At 33.0% G+C, this 23,374-nt stretch overlaps 1 protein-coding gene and 1 long non-coding RNA gene across 30 annotated transcripts in view; both read right to left on the bottom strand.

The window, feature by feature from the left end:
• Positions 1 to 21,465, bottom strand: part of LOC108209373 (uncharacterized) — a 52,506-nt gene extending 31,041 nt beyond the window's left edge. For all 10 annotated transcript variants that reach the window (XR_010288938.1, XR_010288935.1, XR_010288936.1 and 7 more), the window contains exon 1: positions 21,374 to 21,465. This is a non-coding gene — a long non-coding RNA (uncharacterized LOC108209373). The remainder of the gene's footprint in view (positions 1 to 21,373) is intronic.
• On the bottom strand, positions 1,230 to 21,601 carry LOC108209370 (uncharacterized). 20 transcript variants are annotated; one of them, XM_064087640.1, is made up of 12 exons: positions 21,461 to 21,601; positions 20,762 to 20,840; positions 19,909 to 20,191; positions 5,570 to 5,653; positions 4,887 to 5,052; positions 4,523 to 4,722; positions 3,528 to 3,583; positions 3,241 to 3,373; positions 2,657 to 2,821; positions 2,078 to 2,273; positions 1,821 to 1,941; positions 1,230 to 1,646 (listed from the first exon to the last, which is right to left on the bottom strand). In XM_064087640.1, exons 3-5 carry the CDS (start codon positions 20,149 to 20,151, stop codon positions 5,011 to 5,013), a joined length of 369 nt encoding a protein of 122 aa, XP_063943710.1. In that variant the 5' UTR covers positions 20,152 to 20,191; positions 20,762 to 20,840; positions 21,461 to 21,601; the 3' UTR covers positions 1,230 to 1,646; positions 1,821 to 1,941; positions 2,078 to 2,273; positions 2,657 to 2,821; positions 3,241 to 3,373; positions 3,528 to 3,583; positions 4,523 to 4,722; positions 4,887 to 5,010. The 20 variants fall into 20 exon arrangements, 16 of the variants coding, with proteins under 16 accessions (XP_063943710.1, XP_063943708.1, XP_063943712.1 ...); XM_064087644.1 differs by lacking the exons at positions 1,230 to 1,646; positions 1,821 to 1,941; positions 2,078 to 2,273; ... (4 more) ...; positions 4,887 to 5,052; positions 5,570 to 5,653 and adding exons at positions 14,898 to 15,541; positions 15,925 to 16,045; positions 16,182 to 16,378; ... (4 more) ...; positions 19,008 to 19,173; positions 19,691 to 19,774; XM_064087648.1 differs by lacking the exons at positions 1,230 to 1,646; positions 1,821 to 1,941; positions 2,078 to 2,273; ... (4 more) ...; positions 4,887 to 5,052; positions 5,570 to 5,653 and adding exons at positions 14,898 to 15,541; positions 15,925 to 16,045; positions 16,228 to 16,378; ... (4 more) ...; positions 19,008 to 19,173; positions 19,691 to 19,774.
• Positions 21,602 to 23,374: the final 1,773 nt, after the last annotated feature.

Below are 23,374 nucleotides of genomic sequence, written 5' to 3'. Positions count from 1 at the left end.
TGGTGTTAAATTACCAAAACAATACAAACAACCACCTCACACAATACGATATCAAATACGATTAGTGATGTAACCTCTTACAAATTTCTAGTTCGATTAAGATGGTTTTGCATTCCAAATCTGCCTTGTTTGACTATGAGGAGTCTGCACCGGTCTCTTCATATTTTCATTGTTGGAACTTCTAGAGTTTGGTGTGATTGTGACTGTGATGATGAAGCTTGGTTCACCTGTGGGCGACTCCGGTTGTTTCCTGGCATGTTTCGGAATATAGATCGTCTCGCTGGTGACAATCGATCTTGTCTAATTAGTGTAGCGGAAAGGGTAGCCTGGTTATAATAATTTGATGTAAGCATATTGTGTGTAGCTCGAAATACATCTGTCATCTTTGTCAGACTTTTTACACACATTTCAAAGTGTTTTGACCAAGTATCTAGATTCATCATTTCTTTTAAAAAGAGTTTATACTTTAAAATTTTGACTATATACTTTTACTTAAAAAATAAAATTTTAAAAATAATAAATATAAGTACATGGTCAAAGGATTTTAAATTACGTGCAAAAAGTCAAAGCGTCATATATTTTGAAACGGAGGGAGTATCATACTTTTGAGATATCTAATTATAGTTTTATTATTTTAAAATATCAAAATGATATTTCATTAAAGAAATCAATTATGTATATTTAACGGAAGGGGTGCAAACTTCTCGCGGGTTAAACTTATAAGGTGCGATTTGAATTATTCAAAATTGTGGGACAAAATCATTTTTGAATGATAATTTAGGGTTAGTATATGCAATTGTCTCAGCACTTAAATTGAATAGTACAATCTCATGCAATTCCTACAATAACTAAAAGGACAATCATAAGCTAGTGTCAGAAAATATGACTCCTAAAAATTGGTTGGTTCTCTGACTGGTATAGAATTGGAATCACAAATCAGGCCAGAGGGATATAGAGTTAGACTATCACCTATCTATTCGAGTGATGGAATGAAATGTATCTCCACTAAAATGAAATGTATGAACTAACCATACCCAATTTCTCATACCACCCAACCAAATGATTGTGTATGAACTAACCATACCCAATTTCTCATACCACCCAACCAAATGATTGTGATCGTGAGTGGTTCTTTTTTAAAGGGGATATTTTAGTGCAAAATAAAATTCATTTCCCCTGATATGAAACACTCACAACAGTAATGTTACCTGTACCACAGGCTCCAAAGCTAGGCCAACACACAATTTATTACTGTAAAACATTTACATTGACTTTAAACATAATGGTTATAATGTTATTTTTACAACAAACCATTTATAAAGACTTGATTAACAATAAGCAATATTATCTTTATCAATAATTAATATACGAAGGCAGGCTGTAGGTCCATCCTCGTGGAATTTAGCTCTTGGGTTTTGCCCTCCAGATCTGTTGTGCTTGAATTGTCTGCACTGGTCTGCTGACAGTCGCAATGTTAGAACGTTTATCATTCATTACATATTAAGTTAGATGCGACTGTGATGGTGCTGATGCTTCTCTGTTGACCTGTGGATGACTCCCGTCATAGTTTCCCCCAGTGTTTCTGTCTGAAGGTTGTTGGTAATAGGCCTTGCAGTATTATTAGGCTGCTCAAAAGGATCCTCAACCTAAGAATAAATTTGTAAGAAGTGAAAAAGGAGCTAAACATGCATTGATTAAGCAGCTACAGAGTTCTCATTGTGGGAAGAAAGTTCACCAGTAGTCATACCAACATCCCACTTTATTAGATAAATTGAATGTAGAGCAGAATATATAGTTTAACCGAAAATGTGTAAAAATACCTTTGCAAAGAATGAAACGAGCAGATCAGAGAACTTTCATTTCTCCGCCTAGACCGTTTAAACCAGTTTTTGTCTGCAGCAAATGTTCTTGCAATTTGTTCAACAGCTGCAGTTCTCAAACCTGTATGGAACAAAGAAAGTACTATTCAGTGTCAAGTTATTTGAATTTTTAACAGCTAAATTCTGAAAGAGGTCTCTAGTTTTTCCTGAAAAATCAACCTTAAATAAATTATCTCACAATGATTTAGTCAACACACCTATATGTCAATTGTCAAGCAGATTACTAAAAAGGAGGCAGGTACCCTCACTTCTGAGAGCTTCTAGTACAGTTTCTAGTAAATTTTCCTTCTGGTTTCTCCAAATAGTTAAAATATGCGACCTCTATGTATCTCTATAGATATGTTCTGGTCAAATGCTTAGATACATAAGAGCCAAATGGTTCCACCATGGCACCTGTGCAGAACAGTTTAGCTGTAAGTTCTGGTTGGCATAACACCATTTCAATTGAAAATGATAGAACACCATCTTATTAAGCAACAAACAAAATAACTGAATATTAATCATCAGAGAATATTTCAATTCCTATACTACTTTATCCATGTTTCTGAGGCAACACAGGCCTATGCCAGTTAGTAATGTCTGAAAAAGGACATCACAAAGGTCACGAGCATCAACATAGAATTAAAATAATAAACTTCCATAAAAAACTTCAGTCCTGACAAATTTCATTTCTTGTCTTAATAAGAAGTTCTATTTCTTGCAGAAATCAAGGATGTACAAAATAAACTATCCAACTAGGGACATACAGACCACTGCTTCTTATAAAGTCTTAATACCTCTAAGACTTTCCACGGTCCAAAAAACATCTCACTAGTCTTCAATGATATGTTGCCTCACTTGCTCATCCTCCCTCTCAGGTCCAATGAGCAAAAGAGTATCCCGCAACGTAGGTTTTACCAGAGAACTCATTTGCATACTAGAAATGACAAGGCTGAAGATATCTTAAGTCAAAATGAAAATTCTCAGCATATATCAAAAAGAAATATAAGGTGATGTAGAGGAAGAAATGCAAGCATTGCCATTAACTATTGGTTATTTAATTTTGAAATATATATATAAAGATCGATAGCTATAACTGAATTATCTAGTTTAAGCATTAAGGTAATTTGATAATAATGAAGAATCTTTATATCTCCATTTGACGGCAGTAGAGTAATATAGAATGCCTTTGTATAAATTGAACCAATCCAAGTTGGCCAGTTGATGATACAATCATATGGAAATACACACATGATAACCTAGCAGATCCAAGACAGATCTTTGTTAAACAATTCTTTAATTTGGGGGATGCGTGCGCTGCGACATGCGGGAAGAAAAAAATGTATACAGTTGGGATTTAAAAAAAAAAAAAAGGACTTACCAAAATTACCAGGCCACCCCTAATTAAAGAGAACCAACTGAAGACGGGGCATAGAAGGAGACTGATGGTATCATCGTAGTCAAAACTCTGGAGTTGGTCAAACTCCAACGTTGTTGTACGAGTATTCCTTGTGCTGCCAATTGGGGTAAGTAATTAATCAAGATCCTCCACACAAATAATTTAGATTTGTATTATTAACTAATTCTTCATCTCGATAATTCTTTCACATTTAGTCACACAGTTTTCGGCAAAAATGTTTAAGAGACTTAAGAAGAAAAGTATATTACCTTAAAAAGAGTCATTACGCCTCAATCTTTGACGGAGCATTTTCTTCATTATTTAACTAAGTAGTATTCCATGAATTGATCAGTCTATCGGGATTGCCACATTCAAAATATCGTCTCAATCACATGTCTTTTTTCTGAACTTCCACCAAATTTGGAGTATAAAACTAACATACATTCCACAAGTCTTCTGATAATTAGTAAATCTAAAGAAGTCTTTTGTCCATGATTCTCTTGTTTTAAAGTGTTCACAAGCTTTCCTATTTGTTAAACCGTCACAGCTACACATTGTCAACAATATTAATCCTGTTTAAACAGTGGTTCTCCAGGTTTAGTGTATCATGCAAGTCTAATTTTCTGTATCCGCTGATGTTCGGTCAATGATTATTATGCAATTACAACATAAACACGCGGATTCAATAAATACTACTAATTATAATTGCGTAAATAATTTCTGAACTGATATTGATTTGTCAGATTTTTTCTCTCAAAGACGAACACATTTTCGCTTAGGGTTCATGAAGAGCAGGAAAGTTGACCTAATCTATGTTGTTCATGAAACATAGTGTTACACAAATGATATAGAATGTTTCAAGAATTTAATTTTCTTAATTTCTAGATTACATATTCATTCTACCATCATTCAATATTTAGATATGAAGTTTAAATTAATTAAGTGTGATTTCAAAGGAAAGTAAGATTAAACAATCCTAAATTCTGAAATCACTTATGCTTCGAATCAAAATTATCAAAAGCATATGATCCAAAAATATATTGCTAAAACTACTGCGTGTTCACATATTCGCCCAAACTACTCACTCTTTGGCTTATCAAATTTCTGATGGAATGAGATATAAAGAAAATAATTTTACAGACTTCATCTTTGGTCTTGGATGCTTACCAAAACTATACAAACAATCAACACAGAAAATGAATGCTTATTATTCCTTAAATTCTGAGTTTGACACTGATAATAATGATGATGATGATCGGTTTACCTGTGGACGCCACCGGTTTTTTCCATGTTTCTTCCTGTCCGGTGACCGTTTTGCAGATGGCAGTCGATCTTGTCTAATTAGTGTGGGGAGACAGTAGCATGATTATGATAATTTGATGGAAGCATATTGTGTTAAGCTCGAAATGCATCTGCCATTCTTGTCAGATGGTTGTTGGCAACAGCCCGTGCAGGTTTAACAGGCTGCTCAAAAAGATCCTCAACTTAAGAAAAAAGTATAGGATGATACGGAGAACTAGTATTTGGAATTTGATAAATTGATTGTTTTACTAAATAATGTGAGATATCACAAGGGCAGCAACAATTTCACAATATGCATGGAGTTCCATATCTTGAAAAAAGATTACCTTTCCTTCTAAGAGCTCCTAGTAAATCTGCAAGCAAACTTTCCTTCTGCTTTCTTGCTGTGCTTGAGATATGAAAACATGTATCTCTATAGATATATCCAAATCTCACCATTTCGTGAATAGTTCAGCTACAAACGAGCCAAATAGTTTGACTCCACCATTGCACCTGTGTACAACAGTTAAATAGTGGTTTTTCAAGGCATAACACCATTATAATTGTACCAAACAGAATTACTACATTTTCTCCAATTAAGGAACGCTTAAAATAGATAAATAATTAATCATCATGGAATATCTACAAACTTGGCCCAACTTCAAACAAGCACGCGGTGGAGGCCATGAAGTGCAAAGCACGGCCAGGCACGAAGCAATTAGAAAAGCTTGCTTTATTGAAGCTAAGAAAAGTGCAACGTAATTAATGTTATTGGGCCGGTTCTAGCGCCCAAAAAAGTAAACCCTAAAACAAAAATACAATTTATAACCCCAAATAAAAAGAGGAAATCAGCTTCCAACGACATCAAAAAGGGAGAACCCTAATTGACCCAATGTCATTGCCAGAATAAACTTCAGCCCTGACAATCTCATTTCATGTCTTAATATGAATATTAATTTTGTTTCCTAAAGGAATGGAGAGGATGTAAATATATGCGAGCGAGCTACTACCAGCTATAAACCTCTTATACCTTTGAGATTTTCCACCATCTCAACAGCCAAGAAGAATACTCTGAGGAGCATGATCCACTTGACTGTAGCCTGTAGGAACTCATCTGCAAATACCAAAACGGTCTAAATAAGAATAAAGATATCAAAAAGTCAAAAAGAACATTCTTTGCTTATATCTAAAACCAAGAATTGAATGATGCGAAGATAGAATTGCAAGTATTATCATATAACTGATTACCAGCTTTATATGTCTAAAAGCTTCAAGAAGCTTCACAAATCGTGAAACTTACAACTTTGTGACTCCATTCCACCGTGCTGATCTAGGGTCTCCCCGTTCTATGACATTTGGCTTTGGCCTCAATTCCACAAACCTCTCCCAAACCCACATCTGCACTAAATCGTAGTGCCATATAGTGAACTTCAGACCAATTCCAGACCCTAATTCGACAGGCTTAACCATTGCATTACGTAACACCCTCATATCTCTATAAATACAAGCAACAGGAGCAAGGGCAACCCTATTAAGACAAATGAACAGCAACATTCAAATCCTGCACAAGTATCTGAGTGCACACAAAAACAAACTTACACAGCCAAAACACAAGAAATGCTTCATGCTCTACATCCTTACCACTATTCATAAAATACTCCATCCACATTGAAGAGTCACAGATCCAGCATTAGTAAATTTAACACTCTTAATTTCACTTCTCAAACAATTATAAACATCAACACATTCATCATCACATGGGGTTAAACTAGAGCAACCTAAAAACGACAGACACCCTAAATGCACAATATCTTCAAGACTGATAGTTACCTCGCCCCATGGAAAAAAAAAGTATTTGTACCACAGCACCAAAGGACTGATAAATAAGGAAAGGCTCAAGAGCTTAAGTTCGGTGCCCATTAGGCTTTTTATAACACATGATAGAATAAAATAAAGAAACTGCTAGAATAAACTTCAGTCCTGACAATCTCATTTCATGTGTTAATATGAATATTAATTTTGTTTCCTAAAGGAATAGAGGAAGTAAATATTATGCGAGGGAGCTACTACTTGCTATAAACCTCTTATACTTCTGAGATTTCTTTCACCCTCTGAACAACCAGAGAGAATACTCTGAGGAGCATGGTCCACCTGACCGTAGGAACTCATATGCAAATACCAAAACTTGCTTATATCAAAAAACAAGTATCGGATGTGCACATATAGAATTGCAAGTATTATCATATAATATCAGCTTTTAGATGTCTTGATTTAATCAATCTAAAGTGGCCAAGAGTACAAAATAACCACGCAATCGATACGATGCTTCATCCCAATCTTAAATGAAAAGCACTCTCAATCCTCTCCGCCCTAAATCGCAAAAAATTAACAACTAATTCATCTCGATAGCAAGCACCATAGCCCTGTTTAAGAGGCGTCAATTAAATGACAAAAAGGGGGAAAAAATATTACCTTAAAAGGAGTCATTACGGCTAGAATCTCGATATTTACTGGAGCATTTTCTTCATTATTTAAGAAGCTTGATAAAGTGGAACAACTGCACATAGAAAAGGTGGAGAACCATTCATCTCCGCCAAGTGATCGACAAGAGGCGCTAGCGAAAATTCGACTAAGGCTGTGACTAAACATATCTTAAAGTCAAAAAGAACATTCTTTGCTTATATCTAAAAACAAGAATCGAACGATGCGAAGATAGAATTGTATAATTGATTACCAGCTTTTAGATATCTAAAAGCTTCAAGAAGCTTCACAAACCGTGAAACTTTCAACTTTGTGACTCCGTGCCACCGTGTTGATCTAGGGTAGCGAACCTTGGGCTGGGTTGAGGTTGGCTCCGGTCCGGGTCAAAATTCTAACTCTTCTTATTCTATCAGCCCTGTAGATAAAATAACTGAGCCCTGTGACTTATGTACATGATTGGGTTTGCTAGATCTGCATATGGTTTAAATGAAAAAATCAAAACTTTCTCTTATTGGCGAATTAGACGCATAGAAAGGAAAAATTATAAGTTTAAACTTTAACAAAAAATCAGATATAAATAGAGGTTTTAAATTTAATAATTCAGATATAAATTTAGTATTAAAATTTTATATTTCTAACATGTATAATATTGTATATATAATTGGAAATAAAGTATCATTTTACAAGATCGAAATTTAATATTAGAATTTTTTTTAAAAGTACTCTATTATTTATCAGCTATGTGATCGCACAATATTCTTTTTACTAGTTATAATATAATGTAATTTTATTAATTATGTTTTTCGTCTTGGTTTTATTATATTATCTATTGAAATCTCATGCTATTTTTCTAATGAAACTAATTTTTAATGCTATGTCTTGAAAATAAGACACATGTACAAGATGTTCAGGTGTTGTAAGACATCACTAAGATAATATTATTGCAATACTCAATTTTTTTGGGTATCTTAAATTTGACATCATTTGTTCGACTTGCATCCGGTTACAAATCTTATCACTCATATACAATGGTACATGAAAACTAACAAAAGAAAACATTAGGATGTCAAGACATCATTTCGTTGGGCGACTTATTAAATTTTACAACGTTGGTAAAAAAAAATTTGATCAGCCCCGGCAATTTTACAAAATTGGGTCCGTCCTAACACATGCAATATGTGTGTGTGTGTGTATATATATATATATAATGTTATTCATATATAATTATTAAAAAATAAATGGTGATATTTTTCGACCAAAATATATTAACGTTACTTTTAAATATTCTAATGGTCTCAATTTAAAAGTAATATTACAAATCTATATTATACTATCTATTATTGTACTATTAAAATCGAAACATGAAAAGTTCAGTTAGTCGGTCGATCAAGTTTAATAAACCGTTTCATATTCGATCTATGAACCTCCTTAATTTATAACAAATTATAATATATATTTTTTATTGTCTATTAAATCAAAACATTAAAAATTATGTTAGTATTATAATCAGTATTTGAGTTTACGCTTCCTTTTAACTTATAATATATTTTATACTATATTATTAAATATTAATAACTAAATATTAAAATGCTAATTGAGTTGTTTCTATTTGAGTTTATGCGTTTCCTTAAACTATACTCCCTCCGTTCTTAAATATCTGCGTTTTGACTTTTTGTCACGCGTATTAAAATGTTTTGACTATGTAGTTAAAAATATTATTTTTGATTTTTTTTCTGAATAAAAATATTATATCAATACTTTTATTCATAAAAAGAAATATTTGAAAGTAACATTTCTAGCTATGTGGTCAAAATATCTTAAAATGTGTGCGAAAAAGTCAAAAAGGCGGATATTCAAGAACGGAGGGAGTAACATGTAAAAAATATATATTTTAACATTCTTATTTAAAAATATATATATTTGACCTAATTACAAATTAGCTATTTGAAGGATTTGACTATTAAGAATTTATTCAACTGTTAAATAAAAGTTTTTCTAATCACATTATTCTATCACAATTTTACTTTCAATAAAATTCTTTAAACCCAAAATATATACAATAAAATAATAAATAATATAACCGCCCGTGCTTTGCACGGGTTTTAAGATAGTTATATTATTAAAGTCGAAATATTAAAATTTTGGTCGGTCAGTACTTCGGTCGAATTATGGATCTTCTTATATAACCAATTTTTCTTTTTAAATAAACCTATCATCTTTTATATAATTGAATATTCTTTTTAAAAAAATCGGTTAGTATAATTTATTTGTATTTCAATTAGATTTAAGAAATAAACGATAAAATTACAAATATTATAAATCACTCGTGGATGACACGTGTTATAAATCAATATTTCCATAAATACATGCAAAAGCAACGGGCGCAAAGGCAATCCTATTACCTCTAGACAAATGAATAGCAACATTACATATTTACATCCTTAGCACTATTCATAAAATACTCCATCCACGTAGAAGGATTCACAGATCCACCACTATCAAATTTAACTTGCTTAATTTCACTTCTCAAACATTTATAAACATGAACACATTCATCAACACAGGGAGTTGAAATTGAGCAACCTAAAACAGACAAAGACCCTAAATGCATAATATCTTTAAGAGTGATAGTTACCCCACCCCATGGAAAAACAAGTGTGTTTGTATCACAACACCAAAACTTAGCAAGACCCAAGATCAACATCTTGTCCCTTGGAACACTATATGTTGAGGCCTTGATTGCTTCGTAGATCCCACTTCTCTTTCAAATTTCTTGGGACTTGAGCTCCAAATATTCTCACAACCTGAAGAATTGGAGTTGATTGGGAGCAAAACAAGCCCCACAGAAGGGTGGAAGCTATTTTGGTGTTTGATATTTAATGGAGCATTTTCTTCATTATTCTTATTTTGTTTGCTGAAATTTTCTTCATTATCTAATAAGTTTGTTAAAGTGAAACAACTACACATGGAACTGGTGGAGAACCATTCATCTCCACTGAGTGTTCGACAAAATGCACTAACGAAAATTTGACAAGGCGGCGACAAAATGAATATGCGAAATCGATAAATACATGTGTGGATCATAACTAGGGTTGAGCTTTCCTGGGGATTCAGGAAATTGACATGTTCATGGGTTGGTGCCAATTCATATGGGGTATTTAAAGGGATTTTTTTATGCACCACATTTATTAGGGGTATAATTAATTGAGATTTTTAAAGATTTTTTTCATCTACCACATTTATTAGGAGTACATTTAATTGAGATTTTTAAAAGATATTTTTCATACATTAAATTTGAGGGGATTCAAATCCGATTTTCAAAAATTATCACAATCTTGGAAATTCACTTAAGATTTTAAATTATTTAGAAAAACTGGTGGTATTTAATCATGATTTTAAATTATACTTCAAATTTCGAAGGTATTTTAATTGGGATTTAAAAAAAAATATTAAAAATTGATTGTATTCAAATGGTGATGAATTTTTTTTGGACTTCATAAAATGATGATTTTTTTTTAAGATTGTGTGTATTTTAATATATTTGATATTCCACCTAAATCCATGAGATTTCGAAACATTGTGCTTAAATCCTAAAGACTCTAGTCAGCTTTGCGATATTTTATAAAGAATCCGGATAAAATCAAAATCAGATACAATCAATTAATATTCATAAACTATACTCCCTCCGTCCCACAATATAAGTCTCTTTTGTAAAAGTTGCGCATATTAAGAACTCATTAATTAGATAATATTTTCTCACTTGTACCCCTAATTAATGAATGAATGTAGACTCTTATTCAACCCTCATTAATTGTCATGCATTTTCAAGAAGGGTAATTTTGCAATATTGTCAATATAATTGCATTGGAGACTAAAAGTTGACAAGTTTATGGGACAAATATTTCTTATAAAAAAGACTTGTATTGTGGGACGGAAGGAGTATAAAATATATTAAAATCCCAGTTGAAGAATGAACATTATTGGTCTAAAATACAGGGTGACCTTTGATTAATCCCAAACTAATTCAACTTTTCTAATTGGATAAACATTTATTATAACACCCAACTCTACTACAGTATGCCGTTTTTCCGTCATAACTGGCAGTTAACCATCTCCGACAAGGGTTGCTAAAATAGTTGCTAAGTCTTGCCAACTCGGTATATATATTAATTTTTTATTTTATCTCTCCTTCATATCACATTTGCACCCTCTTTGTAAAATACACTCCAATAGTTGGCAATTATAAAAATTGTCAATGTGCTCCCCTAAATGAATATTGTTACCTATTTCAAATACATAAATGGTTAAGGTTAAATATAGTTTTTGGATAATACTGTAGTTTGTTTTTAGCTAAACGAGGTAGTTGCCAACTTTGAGTAGCAACTCATTGGCAATCATGGAGCTCTAATAAGTTAGCAACTAAAAATGTCATGACACATAGACATTGGCAATATTTTGCCAATTCCTATCTTTTTTTTTTAACGTAGGAACCCGCAGCCGCTACCCTTCGGGTGCGCACCGGGTAAACCCACGAGCTCACGCAATAGCCTGCAAACTACATGAACCAAGGTAAACCGTACCTAAGCACGACAGACTCTGATCCAGGAGGCATATCCTATCTTAGTTACTCTAAAAAAAGGATTTATTTGAGAATTAATCAGAAGTTATTACTAAATTTTAAATCAGTGATATTCAATTTTTCAACATTCCTTGTACCACAATATGCAGTTAACCAATCAGTAAATAAGAATTATTTTAGTACGAATCAGAGTTCACCCCTAAATTTTAGACCAATAATGTTCATTCTACAACTTTGCTTTTATTAAATTTTAACCAAGATATTAACCATGAGTAAATCATTACAATTTTTTTATATAATATAATAATATAATTAATCACTTCATTTTCATTAACTATAACTCATCTAATTAGGCTCCTTTTCACTATCCAGTTAGAATATTATACAATAATATGATATGATAATTTGATTAGATAATAATAGAATTTCATATCTACTTTAAGTAATTTTAAAATAAATTTAATTTAATGTAAGTAAAGTTGAATTATCTTATGATCAATCAGAAGCAACACCTAAAAATTTATATTAAATTTTATCCAAAATATTAACAACATACAAGGTAATCATAATTTAACTAACTTTTTAGTTTGTAATATAATTTAATCAAACTTTCTTCATAATCCAATTTTAACTCATCTGATTAGACTCTTTTCATTATCTAATTAAAACTCATCTTCGGGTCTCAGAATTCCTCAAATAAATAATTAACTAATTTATTTTTATTTCCATTAATTATATATTTTCGATATCAAAAATATTTAATAATCATCAATCTTCTTCGCATTTTTTATATTTGTACATGACTCAACAATATTTATTATTTTAATTTAGATTAATTTATACTTATATTAAACTTAACTAAAATTTACTTAGAAGATTTAAATTTATAATTCTTTTAATGATTCAATTATCATATAAATCTAATTTTGTGCGTAAAAACAATCGCTCTTACTATTATTTTTTGTATGTTTACCAATTTCGTCAGTGGTGTTAAATTACCAAAACAATACAAACAACCACCACACACAATACGATATCAAATACGATTACTGATGTAACATGTTATAAATTTTTAGTTCGATTAAGATGGTTTTGCCTTCCAAATCTGCCTTGTTTGACTATGAGGAGTCTGCACCGGTCTGTTCATATTTTCATTGTTGGAACTTCTATTATTCCTGGAATTCCGAGTTTGGTGTGATTGTGACTGTGATGATGAAGCTTGGTTCACCTGTGGGCGAGTCCGGTTGTTTCCTGGCATGTTTCAGAATATCAATCGTCTTGCTGGTGACAATCGATCTTGTCTAATTAGTGTAGCGGAAAGGGTAGCCTGGTTATAATAATTTGATGCAAGCATATTGTGTGTAGCTCGAAATTCATCTGCCATCTTTGTCAGTTGGTTGTTGGTAACCGTCCTTGCAGTATTAACAGGCTGCTCAAAAGGATCCTCAACCTAAAAATTAAAAAATGCAAAAAAAGTTAAATTCGGGGGTAGAAATGCATTTATTAAAGCTTTAAGCCATTAAGGATTCCATTAATAAGAAACATGTTGGCAGAGAGAGGGAGAGATTACATACATAGAGTCTAAATGTCTAGAGAAAGAGAATTACATACACATAAGAGTGCAAATGTCAGAAAGAGAGAAAGGTTAGGAATCACATACATAGAATGCAAACGTCCTGGGCTGCCACGCCATGTTGATCTCGATATCTTCCCAACATCCAGAGTAAACATTCATTCCTTGTGCTAAGGCCATCACATCAATCACATCAATGTCAGAGAACTGCAAAGATAGTAAATGTACATATATTAATTTGTTACCTTTAATTCAGTTTTTGAGCTTTCACTGCACCCACACACATATTATGATGCGCAATGTAATAGCAAATAAGAGTTCAGATAATGCTGCATATCCTGCTACTGTAACTACTCTCCAGCACCTTTTGATTTTATTTCTCAAGAAAGAGAAGATTTGCCACGGTGTTTTTGCTACCCATAATAGTTCTAATTGTACCAAATATCTGACTTTCAGATAACAATTGAATGCAGGCTAAAAATAGTCCGTCATCAAAAAATTGTAAAAATACATTTTCAAAGAATGACATGAACAGACCAGATAAAGTACTTCGGTTTATCCTCCTAGACCTATTCAACTGGAATCAAATACGATTAGTGATGTAACCTGTTACAAATTTTTAGTTCGATTAAGATGGTTTTGCCTTCCAAATCTGTCTTGTTTGACTATGAGGAGTCTGCACCGGTCTGTTCATATTTTCATTGTTGGAATTTCTATTATTCCTGAAATTCCGAGTTTGGTGTGATTGTGACTGTGATGATGAAGCTTGGTTCATGTGTGGGCGACTCCGGTTGTTTCCTGGCATGTTTCGGAATATAGATCGTCTCGCTGGTGACAATCAATCTTGTCTAATTAGTGTAGCGGAAAGGGTAGCCTAGTTATAATAATTTGATGTGAGCATATTGTGTGTAGCTCGAAATGCATCTGCCATCTTTGTCCGACTTTTTACACAAATTTCAAAGTGTTTTGACCAAGTATCTAGATTCATCATTTCTTTTAAAAAGAATTTATACTTTAAAATTTTGACTATATACTTTTATTTAAAAAAATAAAATTTTAAAAATAATAAATATAAGTACATAGTCAAAGGATTTTAAACTACGTGCAAAAAGTCAAAGCGTCATATATTTTGAAACGGAGGGAGTATCATACTTTTGAGATATCTAATTATAGTTTTATTATTTTAAAATATCAAAATGATATTTCATTAAAGAATAAAATTATGTATATTTAACGGAAGGGGTGCAAACTGTTCTCGCGGGTTAAACTAATAAGGTGCGATTTGAATTATTCAAAATTGTGGGACAAAATCATTTTTAATGATAATTTAGGGTTAGGATATGCGATTGTCTCAGCACTTGAATTGAATAGTACAATCTCATGCAATTCCTACAATAAGTAAAAGGACAATCATAAGCTAGTGTCAGAAAATATGATTTCTAAAAATTGGTTGGTTCTCTGACTGGTATAGAATTGGAATCACAAATCAGGCAAGAAGGATATAGAGTTAGACTATCACGTATCAATTCGAGTGATGGAATGAAATGTATCTCCACTAAAATGAAATGTATGAACCATACCCAATTTCTCCTACCACCCAACCAAATGATTGTGATCGTGAGTGGTTGTTTTTAAAAGGGGATATTTTAGTGCAAAATAAAATTCATTTCCCCTGATATGAAACACTCACAACAGTAATGTTACCTGTACCACAGGCTCCAAAGCTAGGCCAACACACAATTTATTACTGTAAAACATATACATTGACTTTAAACATAATGGTTATAATGTTATTTTTACAACAAACCATTTATAAAGACTTGATTAACAATAAGCAATATTATCTTTATCAATAATTAATATACGAAGGCAGGCTGTAGGTCCATCCTCGTGGAATTTAGCTCTTGGGTTTTGCCCCCCAGATCTGTTGTGCTTGAATTGGCTGCACTGGTCTGCTGACAGTCGCATTCTTAGAACGTTTGTCATTCATTACAGTTTAAGTTAGATGCGACTGATGGTGCTGATGCTTCTCTGTTGACCTGTGGATGACTCCCGTCATAGTTTCCCCCAGTGTTTCTGTCTGAAGGCTGTTGGTAATGGCCTTGCAGTATTATTAGGCTGCTCAAAAGGATCCTCAACCTAAGAATAAATTTGTAAGTGAAAAAGGAGCTAAACATGCATTGATTAAGCAGCTACAGAGTCTCCAGCAATGAGAAACACGCCAGCACAAGGGAATCTGTCTGTGTGTGTGGGATTACATAGAGTGCTAATGTCTGAGGCAGCCATGCCATGCTTCTCCCAATATCTTCGTACTGTCCAGAGTCAGGATTGATGCCTTGTTCTGAGGCCCTCATATCAATGTCAGAGAACTGAAAAGATCATAAATATACATAAGTTTTTTCGTTACAGTGAAATTGATTACTGCTGCTTCCACTGCAGACACCACGCACACATACATTATAAAGTGCAAGATATTGTGCTTTTTACTGCTCATTTCAGGATCATGTTAGGTTCGACAGTCAGTTTCATATCATTTTCCGGTTTTGCCAATGTAAATTGTGCCATGAATAGGTTCGGGTTGGTCTAATGCTGCGATCACGTGTTAAGGCTGTAATCACGGCATTCTTGCTGCTAATGCCAGTTCTCATTGTGGAAAGAAAAGTTCACCAGTAATCATACCAACATCCCACTTTATTAGATAAATTGAATGTAGAGCAGAATATATAGTTTAACCGAAAATGTGTAAAAATACCTTTGCAAAGAATGAAACGAGCAGATCAGAGAACTTTCATTTCTCCGCCTAGACCGTTTAAACCAGTTTTTGTCCTCAGCAAATGTTCTTGCAATTTGTTCAACAGCTGCAGTTCTCAAACCTGTATGGAACAAAGAAAGTAATATTCAGTGTCAAGTTATTTGAATTTTTAACAGCTAAATTCTGAAAGAGCTCTCTAGTTTTTCCTGCAAAATCAACCTTAAAAAAATTATCTCACAATGATTTAGTCAACACACCTATATGTCAATTGTCAAGCAGATTACTAAAAAGGAGGCAGGTTACCCTCACTTCTGAGAGCTTCTAGTACAGTTTCTAGTAAATTTTCCTTCTAGTTTCTCCAAATATTTAAAATATGCGACCTCTATGTATCTCTATAGATATGTTCTGGTCAAATGCTTAGATACATAAGAGCCAAATGGTTCCACCATGGCACCTGTGCATAACAGTTTAGCTGTAAGTCTGGTTGGCATAACACCATTTCAATTGAAAATGATAGAACACCATCTTATTAAGCAACAAACAAAATAATTGAATATTAATCATCAGAGAATATTTCAATTCCTATACTACTTTATCCATGTTTCTGAGGCAACACAGGCCTATGCCAGTTAGTAATGTCTGAAAAAAGACATCACAAAGGTCAAGCACATCAACATAGAATTAAAATAATAAACTTCCATAAAAAAACTTCAGTCCTGACAAATTTCATTTCTTGTCTTAATAAGAAGTTCTATTTCTTGCAGAAATCAAGGATGTACAAAATAAACTATCCAACTAGGGACATACAGGCCACTGCTTCTTATAAAGTCTTAATACCTCTAAGACTTTCCACGGTCCAAAAAACATCTCACAAGTCTTCAATGATATGTTGCCTCACTTGCTCATCCTCCCTCTCAGGCCCAATGAGCGAAAGAGTATCCCGCAATGTAGGTTTTACCAGAGAACTCATTTGCATACTAGAAATGACAAGGCTGAAGATATCTGAAGTCAAAATAAAAATTCTCAGCATATATCAAAAAGAAATATAAGGTGATGTAGAGGAAGAAATGCAAGCATTGCCATTAACTATTGGTTATTTAATTTTGAAATATATATATAAAGATCGATAGCTATAATTAAATCATCTAGTTTAAGCATTAAGGTAATTTGATAATAATGAAGAATATTTATATCTCCATCTGACGGCAGTAGAGTAATATAGAATGCCTTTGTATAAATTGAACCAATCCAAGTTGGCCAGTTGATGATACAATCATATGGAAATACACACATGATAACCTAGCAGATCCAAGACAGATCTTTGTTAAACAATTCTTTACTTTAGGGGATGTGTGCGCTGCGACGTGCGGGAAGAAAAAAATGTATACAGTTGGGATTTTAAAAAAAAAAAAGGACTTACCAAAATTACCAGGCCACCCCTAATTCAAGAGAACCAACTGAAGAGACGGGGCTTAGAAGGAGACTGATGGTATCATCGTAGTCAAAACTCTGGAGTTGGTCAAACTCCAACGTTGTTGTACGAGTATTCTTTGTGCTGCCAATTGGGGTAAGTAATTAATCAAGATCCTCCACACAAATAATTTAGATTTGTATTATTAACTAATTCTTCATCTCGATAATTCTTTCACATTTAGTCACACAGTTTTCGGCAAAAATGTTTAAGAGACATCAACTAAATAAGAAGAAAAGTATATTACCTTAAAAAGAGTCATTACGCCTCAATCTTTGACGGAGCATTTTCTTCATTATTCAACTACAAGTGGTATTCCATGAATTGATCAGTCTATCGGGATTGCCACATTCACAATATCGTCTCGATCACATGTCTTTTTTCTGAACTTCCACCAAATTTAGAGTATAAAACTAACATACATTCCACAAGTCTTCTGATAATTAGTAAATCTAAAGAAGTCTATGTCCATGATTCTCTTGTTTTAAAGTGTTCACAGGCTTTCCTATTTGTTAAACTGTCACAGCTACACGTTGTCAACAATATTAATCCTGTTTAAACAGTGGTTCTCCAGGTTTAGTGTATCATGCAAGTATAATTTTCTGTATCCACTGATGTTCGGGCAATGATTTTTATGCAATTACAACATAAACACGTGGATTCAATAAATACTACTAATTATAATTGCGTAAATAATTTCTGAACTGATATTGATTTGTCAGATTTTTTCTCTCAAAGACGAACACATTTTCGCTTAGGGTTCATGAAGAGCAGGAAAGTTGACCTAATCTATGTTGTTCATGAAACATAGTTTTACACAAATGATATAGAATGTTTCAAGAATTTAATTTTATTAATTTCTAGATTACATATTCATTCTACCATCATTCAATATTTAGATATGAAGTTTAAATTAATTAAGTGTGATTTCAAAGAAAAGTAAGATTAAACAATCCTAAGTTCTGAAATTGCTTATGCTTCGAATCAAAATCATCAAAAGCATATGATCCAAAAATATATTGCTAAAACTACTGAGTGTTCACATATTCGCCCAAACTACTCACTCTTTGGCTTATCAAATTTCTGATGGAATGAGATATAAAGAAAATAATTTTACAGACTTCATCAGTGGTCTTGGATGATTACCAAAACTATACAAACAATCAACACAGAAAATGAATGCTTATAATTCCTTAAATTCTAAGTTTGACACTGATGATAATGATAATGATGATGATGATCGGTTTACCTGTGGACGCCACAGGTTTTTTCCATGTTTCTTTCTGTCCGGTGACCGTTTTGCAGATGGCAGTCAATCTTGTCTAATTAGTGTGGGGAGACAGTAGCCTGATTATGATAATTTGATGGAAGCATATTGTGTTAAGCTCGAAATGCATCTGCCATTCTTGTCAGATGGTTGTTGGAACAGCCCTTGCAGGTTTAATAGGCTGCTCAAAAAGATCCTCAACTTAAGAAAAAAGTATAGAATGATGCGGAGAACTAGTATTTGAAATTTGATAAATTGATTGTTTTACTACATAATGTGAGATATCACAAGGGCAGCAACAATTTCACAATATGCATGGAGTTCCATATCTTGAAAAAAGATTACCTTTCCTTCTAAGAGCTCCTAGTAAATCTGCAAGCAAACTTTCCTTCTGCTTTCTTGCTGTGCTTGAGATATGAAAACATGTATCTCTATAGATATATCCAAATCTCACCATTTCGTGAATAGTTCAGCTACAAACGAGCCAAATAGTTTGACTCCACCATTGCACCTGTGTACAACAGTTAAATAGTGGTTTTTCAAGGCATAACACCAATATAATTGTAAAAAACAGAATTACTACATTTTCTCCAATTAAGGAACCCTTAAAATAGATAAATAATTAATCATCATGGAATATCTACACACTTGACCCAACTTCAAACAAGCGCGCGTTGGAGGCCATGAAGTGCAAAGCACGGCCAGGCACGAAGCAATTAGAAAAGCTTGCTTTATTGAAGCTAAGAAAAGTGCAACGTAATTAATGTTATTGGGCCGGTTTTAGCGCGCAAAAAAGTAAACCCTAAAACAAAAATACAATTTATAACCCCAAATAGAAAGAGGAAATCAGCTTCCAACGACATCAAAAAGGGAGAACCCTAATTGACCCAATGTCATTGCCAGAATAAACTTCAATCCTGACAATCTCATTTCATGTCTTAATATGAATATTAGTTTTGTTTCTTAAAGGAATAGAGAGGATGTAAATATATGCGAGCGAGCTACTACCAGCTATAAACCTCTTATACCTTTGAGATTTTACACCATCTCAACAGCCAAGAAGAATACTCTGAGGAGCATGATCCACTTGACTGTAGCCTGTGGGAACTCATCTGCAAATACCAAAACGGTCTAAATAAGACTAAAGATATCATAAAGTCAAAAAGAACATTCTTTGCTTATATCTAAAACCAAGAATTGAATGATGCGAAGATAGAATTGAAAGTATTATCATATAATTGATTACCAGCTTTAGATGTCGAAAAGCTTCAAGAAGCTTCACAAATCGTGAAACTTCAAACTTTGCGACTCCATTCCACCGTTCTGATCTAGGGTCTCCCCGTTCTATGACATTTGGCTTTGGCCTCAATTCCACAAACCTCTCCCAAACCCACATCTGCACTAAATCGTAGTGCCATATAGTGAACTTCAGACCAATTCCAGACCCTAATTCGACAGGCTTAACCATTGCATTATGTAACACCCTCATATCTCTATAAATACAAGCAAGAACAGGAGCAAGGGCAACCCTATTAAGACAAATGAGCAGAAACATTCAAATCCTGCACAAGTATCTGAGTGCGCACAAAAACAAACTTACACAGCCAAAATACAAGAAATGCTTCATGCTCTACATCCTTACCACTATTCATAAAATACTCCATCCACATTGAAGAGTCACAGATCCAGCATTAGTAAATTTAACACTCTTAACTTCACTTCTCAAACAATTATAAACATCAACACATTCATCATCACATGGGGTTGAACTAGAGCAACCTAAAAACGACAGACACCCTAAGGCCTAAATGCACAATATCTTCAAGACTGATAGTTACCTCACCCCATGGAAAAAAAAAAGTATTTGTACCACAGCACCAAAGGACTGATAAATAAGGAAAGGCTCCAGAGCTTAAGTTCGGTGCCCATAAGGCTTTCTATAACACATGATAGAATAAAATAAAGAAACTGCTAGAATAAACTTCAGTCCTGACAATCTCATTTCATGTGTTAATATGAATATTAATTTTGTTTCCTAAAGGAATAGAGGAAGTAAATATTATGCGAGGGAGCTACTACTTGCTATAAACCTCTTATACCTCTGAGATTTCTTCCACCCTCTGAACAACCAGGGAGAATACTCTGAGTAGCATGGTCCACCTGACCGTAGGAACTCATCTGCAAATACCAAAACGGTTTAAATACCACCAGACAAGGCTAAAGATATCTTAAAGTCAAAAACAACATCCTTTGCTTATATCAAAAAACAAGTATCGGATGTGCACATATAGAATTGCAAGTATTATCATATAATATCAGCTTTTAGATGTCTCGATTTAATCAATCTAAAGTGGCCAAGAGTACAAAATAACCACGCAATCGATACGATGCTTCATCCCAATCTTAAATGAAAAGCACTCTCAATCCTCTCCGCCCTAAATCGCAAAAAATTAACAACTAATTCGTCTCGATAGCAAGCACCATAGCACTGTTTAAGAGGCGTCGATTTAATGACAAAAAGGGAAAAAAATATTATCTTAAAAGGAGTCATTACGGCTCGAATCTCGATATTTACTGGAGCATTTTCTTCATTATTCAAGAAGCTTGATAAAGTGGAACAACTACACATGGAACAGGTGGAGAACCATTCATCTCCACCAAGTGATCGACAAAAGGCGCTAGCGAAAATTCAACTAAGGCTGTGACTAAACATATCTTAAAGTCAAAAAGAACATTCTTTGCTTATATCTAAAAACAAGAATCGAATGATGCGAAGATAGAATTGTATAATTGATTACCAGCTTTTAGATATCTAAAAGCTTCAAGAAGCTTCACAAATCATGAAACTTTCAACTTTGTGACTCCGTGCCACCGCGTTGATCTAGGGTAGCGAACCTTGGGCTGGGTTGAGGTTGGCTCCGGTCCGGGTCAAAAGTCGAACTCTTCTTATTCTATCAGCTCTGTAGAGTGCAGATACTGTAAAATAACTGGGCCCTGTGACTTATGAGTTATGTACATGATTGGGTTTGCTTAGAGCATGTCCAACGGTAATCCTTATATTGATTACCTAAAATATAATAAAATAATGGTTACCTAAAATATAGGTAAGTAAAAAGTTGTTTTACTCCAATGGTATTATCTATATTTGTTATCTATAAATTAAAAATTAGTTTTTATTCAATATTTAAGGTAATATATGTGAGAAGGGGTAGAGTTGGAGTAAATATATTTTATATTATAGGTAATATTGATGATGTGGCATTATAGGGGTTGGGTTTTTGCTCCCTCAAATAAGGGGATGAGTTTTCTCTTCCCTAAAATTTTTAGGGGATAGGGAGTTGCGTTGGAGGACTGATTTTTGATCCTAACCCCTAAATCTTGTCCACCTAGACCAAATATGAGTAAGGAGAGCTTGCATTGGGGTTGCTCTTAGATTTGCATATGGCTTAAATAAAAAAAATCAACACTCTCTCTGATTGACGAATTAGACTATGAAAAGAAATAATTATAAGTCTAAACTTTAACAAAAAATCAGATATAAATAGAGGTTTTAAATTTAAAAATTCAGATATAAATTTAGTATTAAAATTTTATATTTCTAACATGTATAATATTGTATATATAGTTGGAAATAAAGTATCATTTTACAATATCGAAATTTAATATTAGAATTTTTTTTAAAGTACTCTATTATTTATCAACTATGTGATCGCACAATATTCTTTTTACTAGTTATAATATAATGTAATTTTATTAATTATGTTCTTCGTCTTTGTTGTATTATATTATCTAATGAAATCTCATGTTATTTTTCTAATGAAACTAATTTTTAATGCAATGTCTTGAAAATAAGGCACATGTACAAGATGTTCAAGTGTTGTAAGACATCACTAAGATAATATCAATGTAATACTCAATTTTTTTGAGTTTCTTAAATTTGACATCATTTGAGGATATTGTTCGACTTGCATCGGGGTTACAGATTATAACGACTCGTAATTTTGTGCTAGATTATTAAATAATAAATGATAATTATGTGATTATTTGTTAAGAGTGAAAATTTAATGTTATGTGACCTTGACATGTTACTCGTATGTGTTTGTGTGGATAAATACATTTGTGGTGGTTGTTTTAATTATTTAATAATTATTTGTGAACTTCAGAAAATTGATATTTTAGCGAATGAATTATGAAAAATACAAAAATAATTTCAAATATTCGTTTTAAGGTTCCATAATGTTAATAATTATTTTTAAGACTTTTAAAAATTCTGAAATATTAGTTTTGATAAAAATTGGATTTTCGGTGAAATATTTTTGTATTAAACTTTCAAAATTTGTAAAATATCCAAAATTGATTTAAAAATTTTGAAAAATTATTTATAAGCTTTTAATAATATTATCTAGCTGTGGTAAATGTTTCGTGATTTTTAGATGATTTTTCGAATAAATTGCATATCGTAATTGTTACGTTAAAAACGAAACGAAATATGATAAAACACGAGCCAAGGACACTTGGCATCTTTTGGGAGCTGAGAATTTGCATGAGTGACAAGTGTCACAACCAGATTTAATGTGGGGATGACTCACCCATGTAGTGAGATGCATGTAGGACAAGTGTCCTTAGTTGTATATAAAAAAAAAAAGAAAAAAAAATACACACACACCTCACACCACTCCACTCTCTCTCTCACCTCTCTGCTCCCTCCCTCT

Source organism: Daucus carota, chromosome 2 (assembly GCF_001625215.2).
Source record: "Daucus carota subsp. sativus chromosome 2, DH1 v3.0, whole genome shotgun sequence".
In the NCBI taxonomy this organism is placed as follows: Eukaryota; Viridiplantae; Streptophyta; class Magnoliopsida; order Apiales; family Apiaceae; genus Daucus; species Daucus carota.
The sequence above is the reverse complement of the archived record's forward strand: the minus strand, read 5'-3'. Positions and strand labels throughout refer to the sequence as shown.

Excerpts from the sequence above, each read along its gene's own strand:
- LOC108209370 (XM_064087636.1), bottom strand. The coding sequence starts at position 20,151 with ATGAGGGTGTTACATAATGCAATGGTTAAGCCTGTCGAATTAGGGTCT. Across the intron at positions 5,654-19,908 it reads CTTTTCGACATCTAAAGCTG|ATGAGTTCCTACAGGCTACA; the intron begins GTAATCAATTAT and ends TGGTATTTGCAG. Across the intron at positions 5,053-5,569 it reads GATGGTGGAAAATCTCAAAG|GTGCAATGGTGGAGTCAAAC; the intron begins GTATAAGAGGTT and ends TGTTGTACACAG.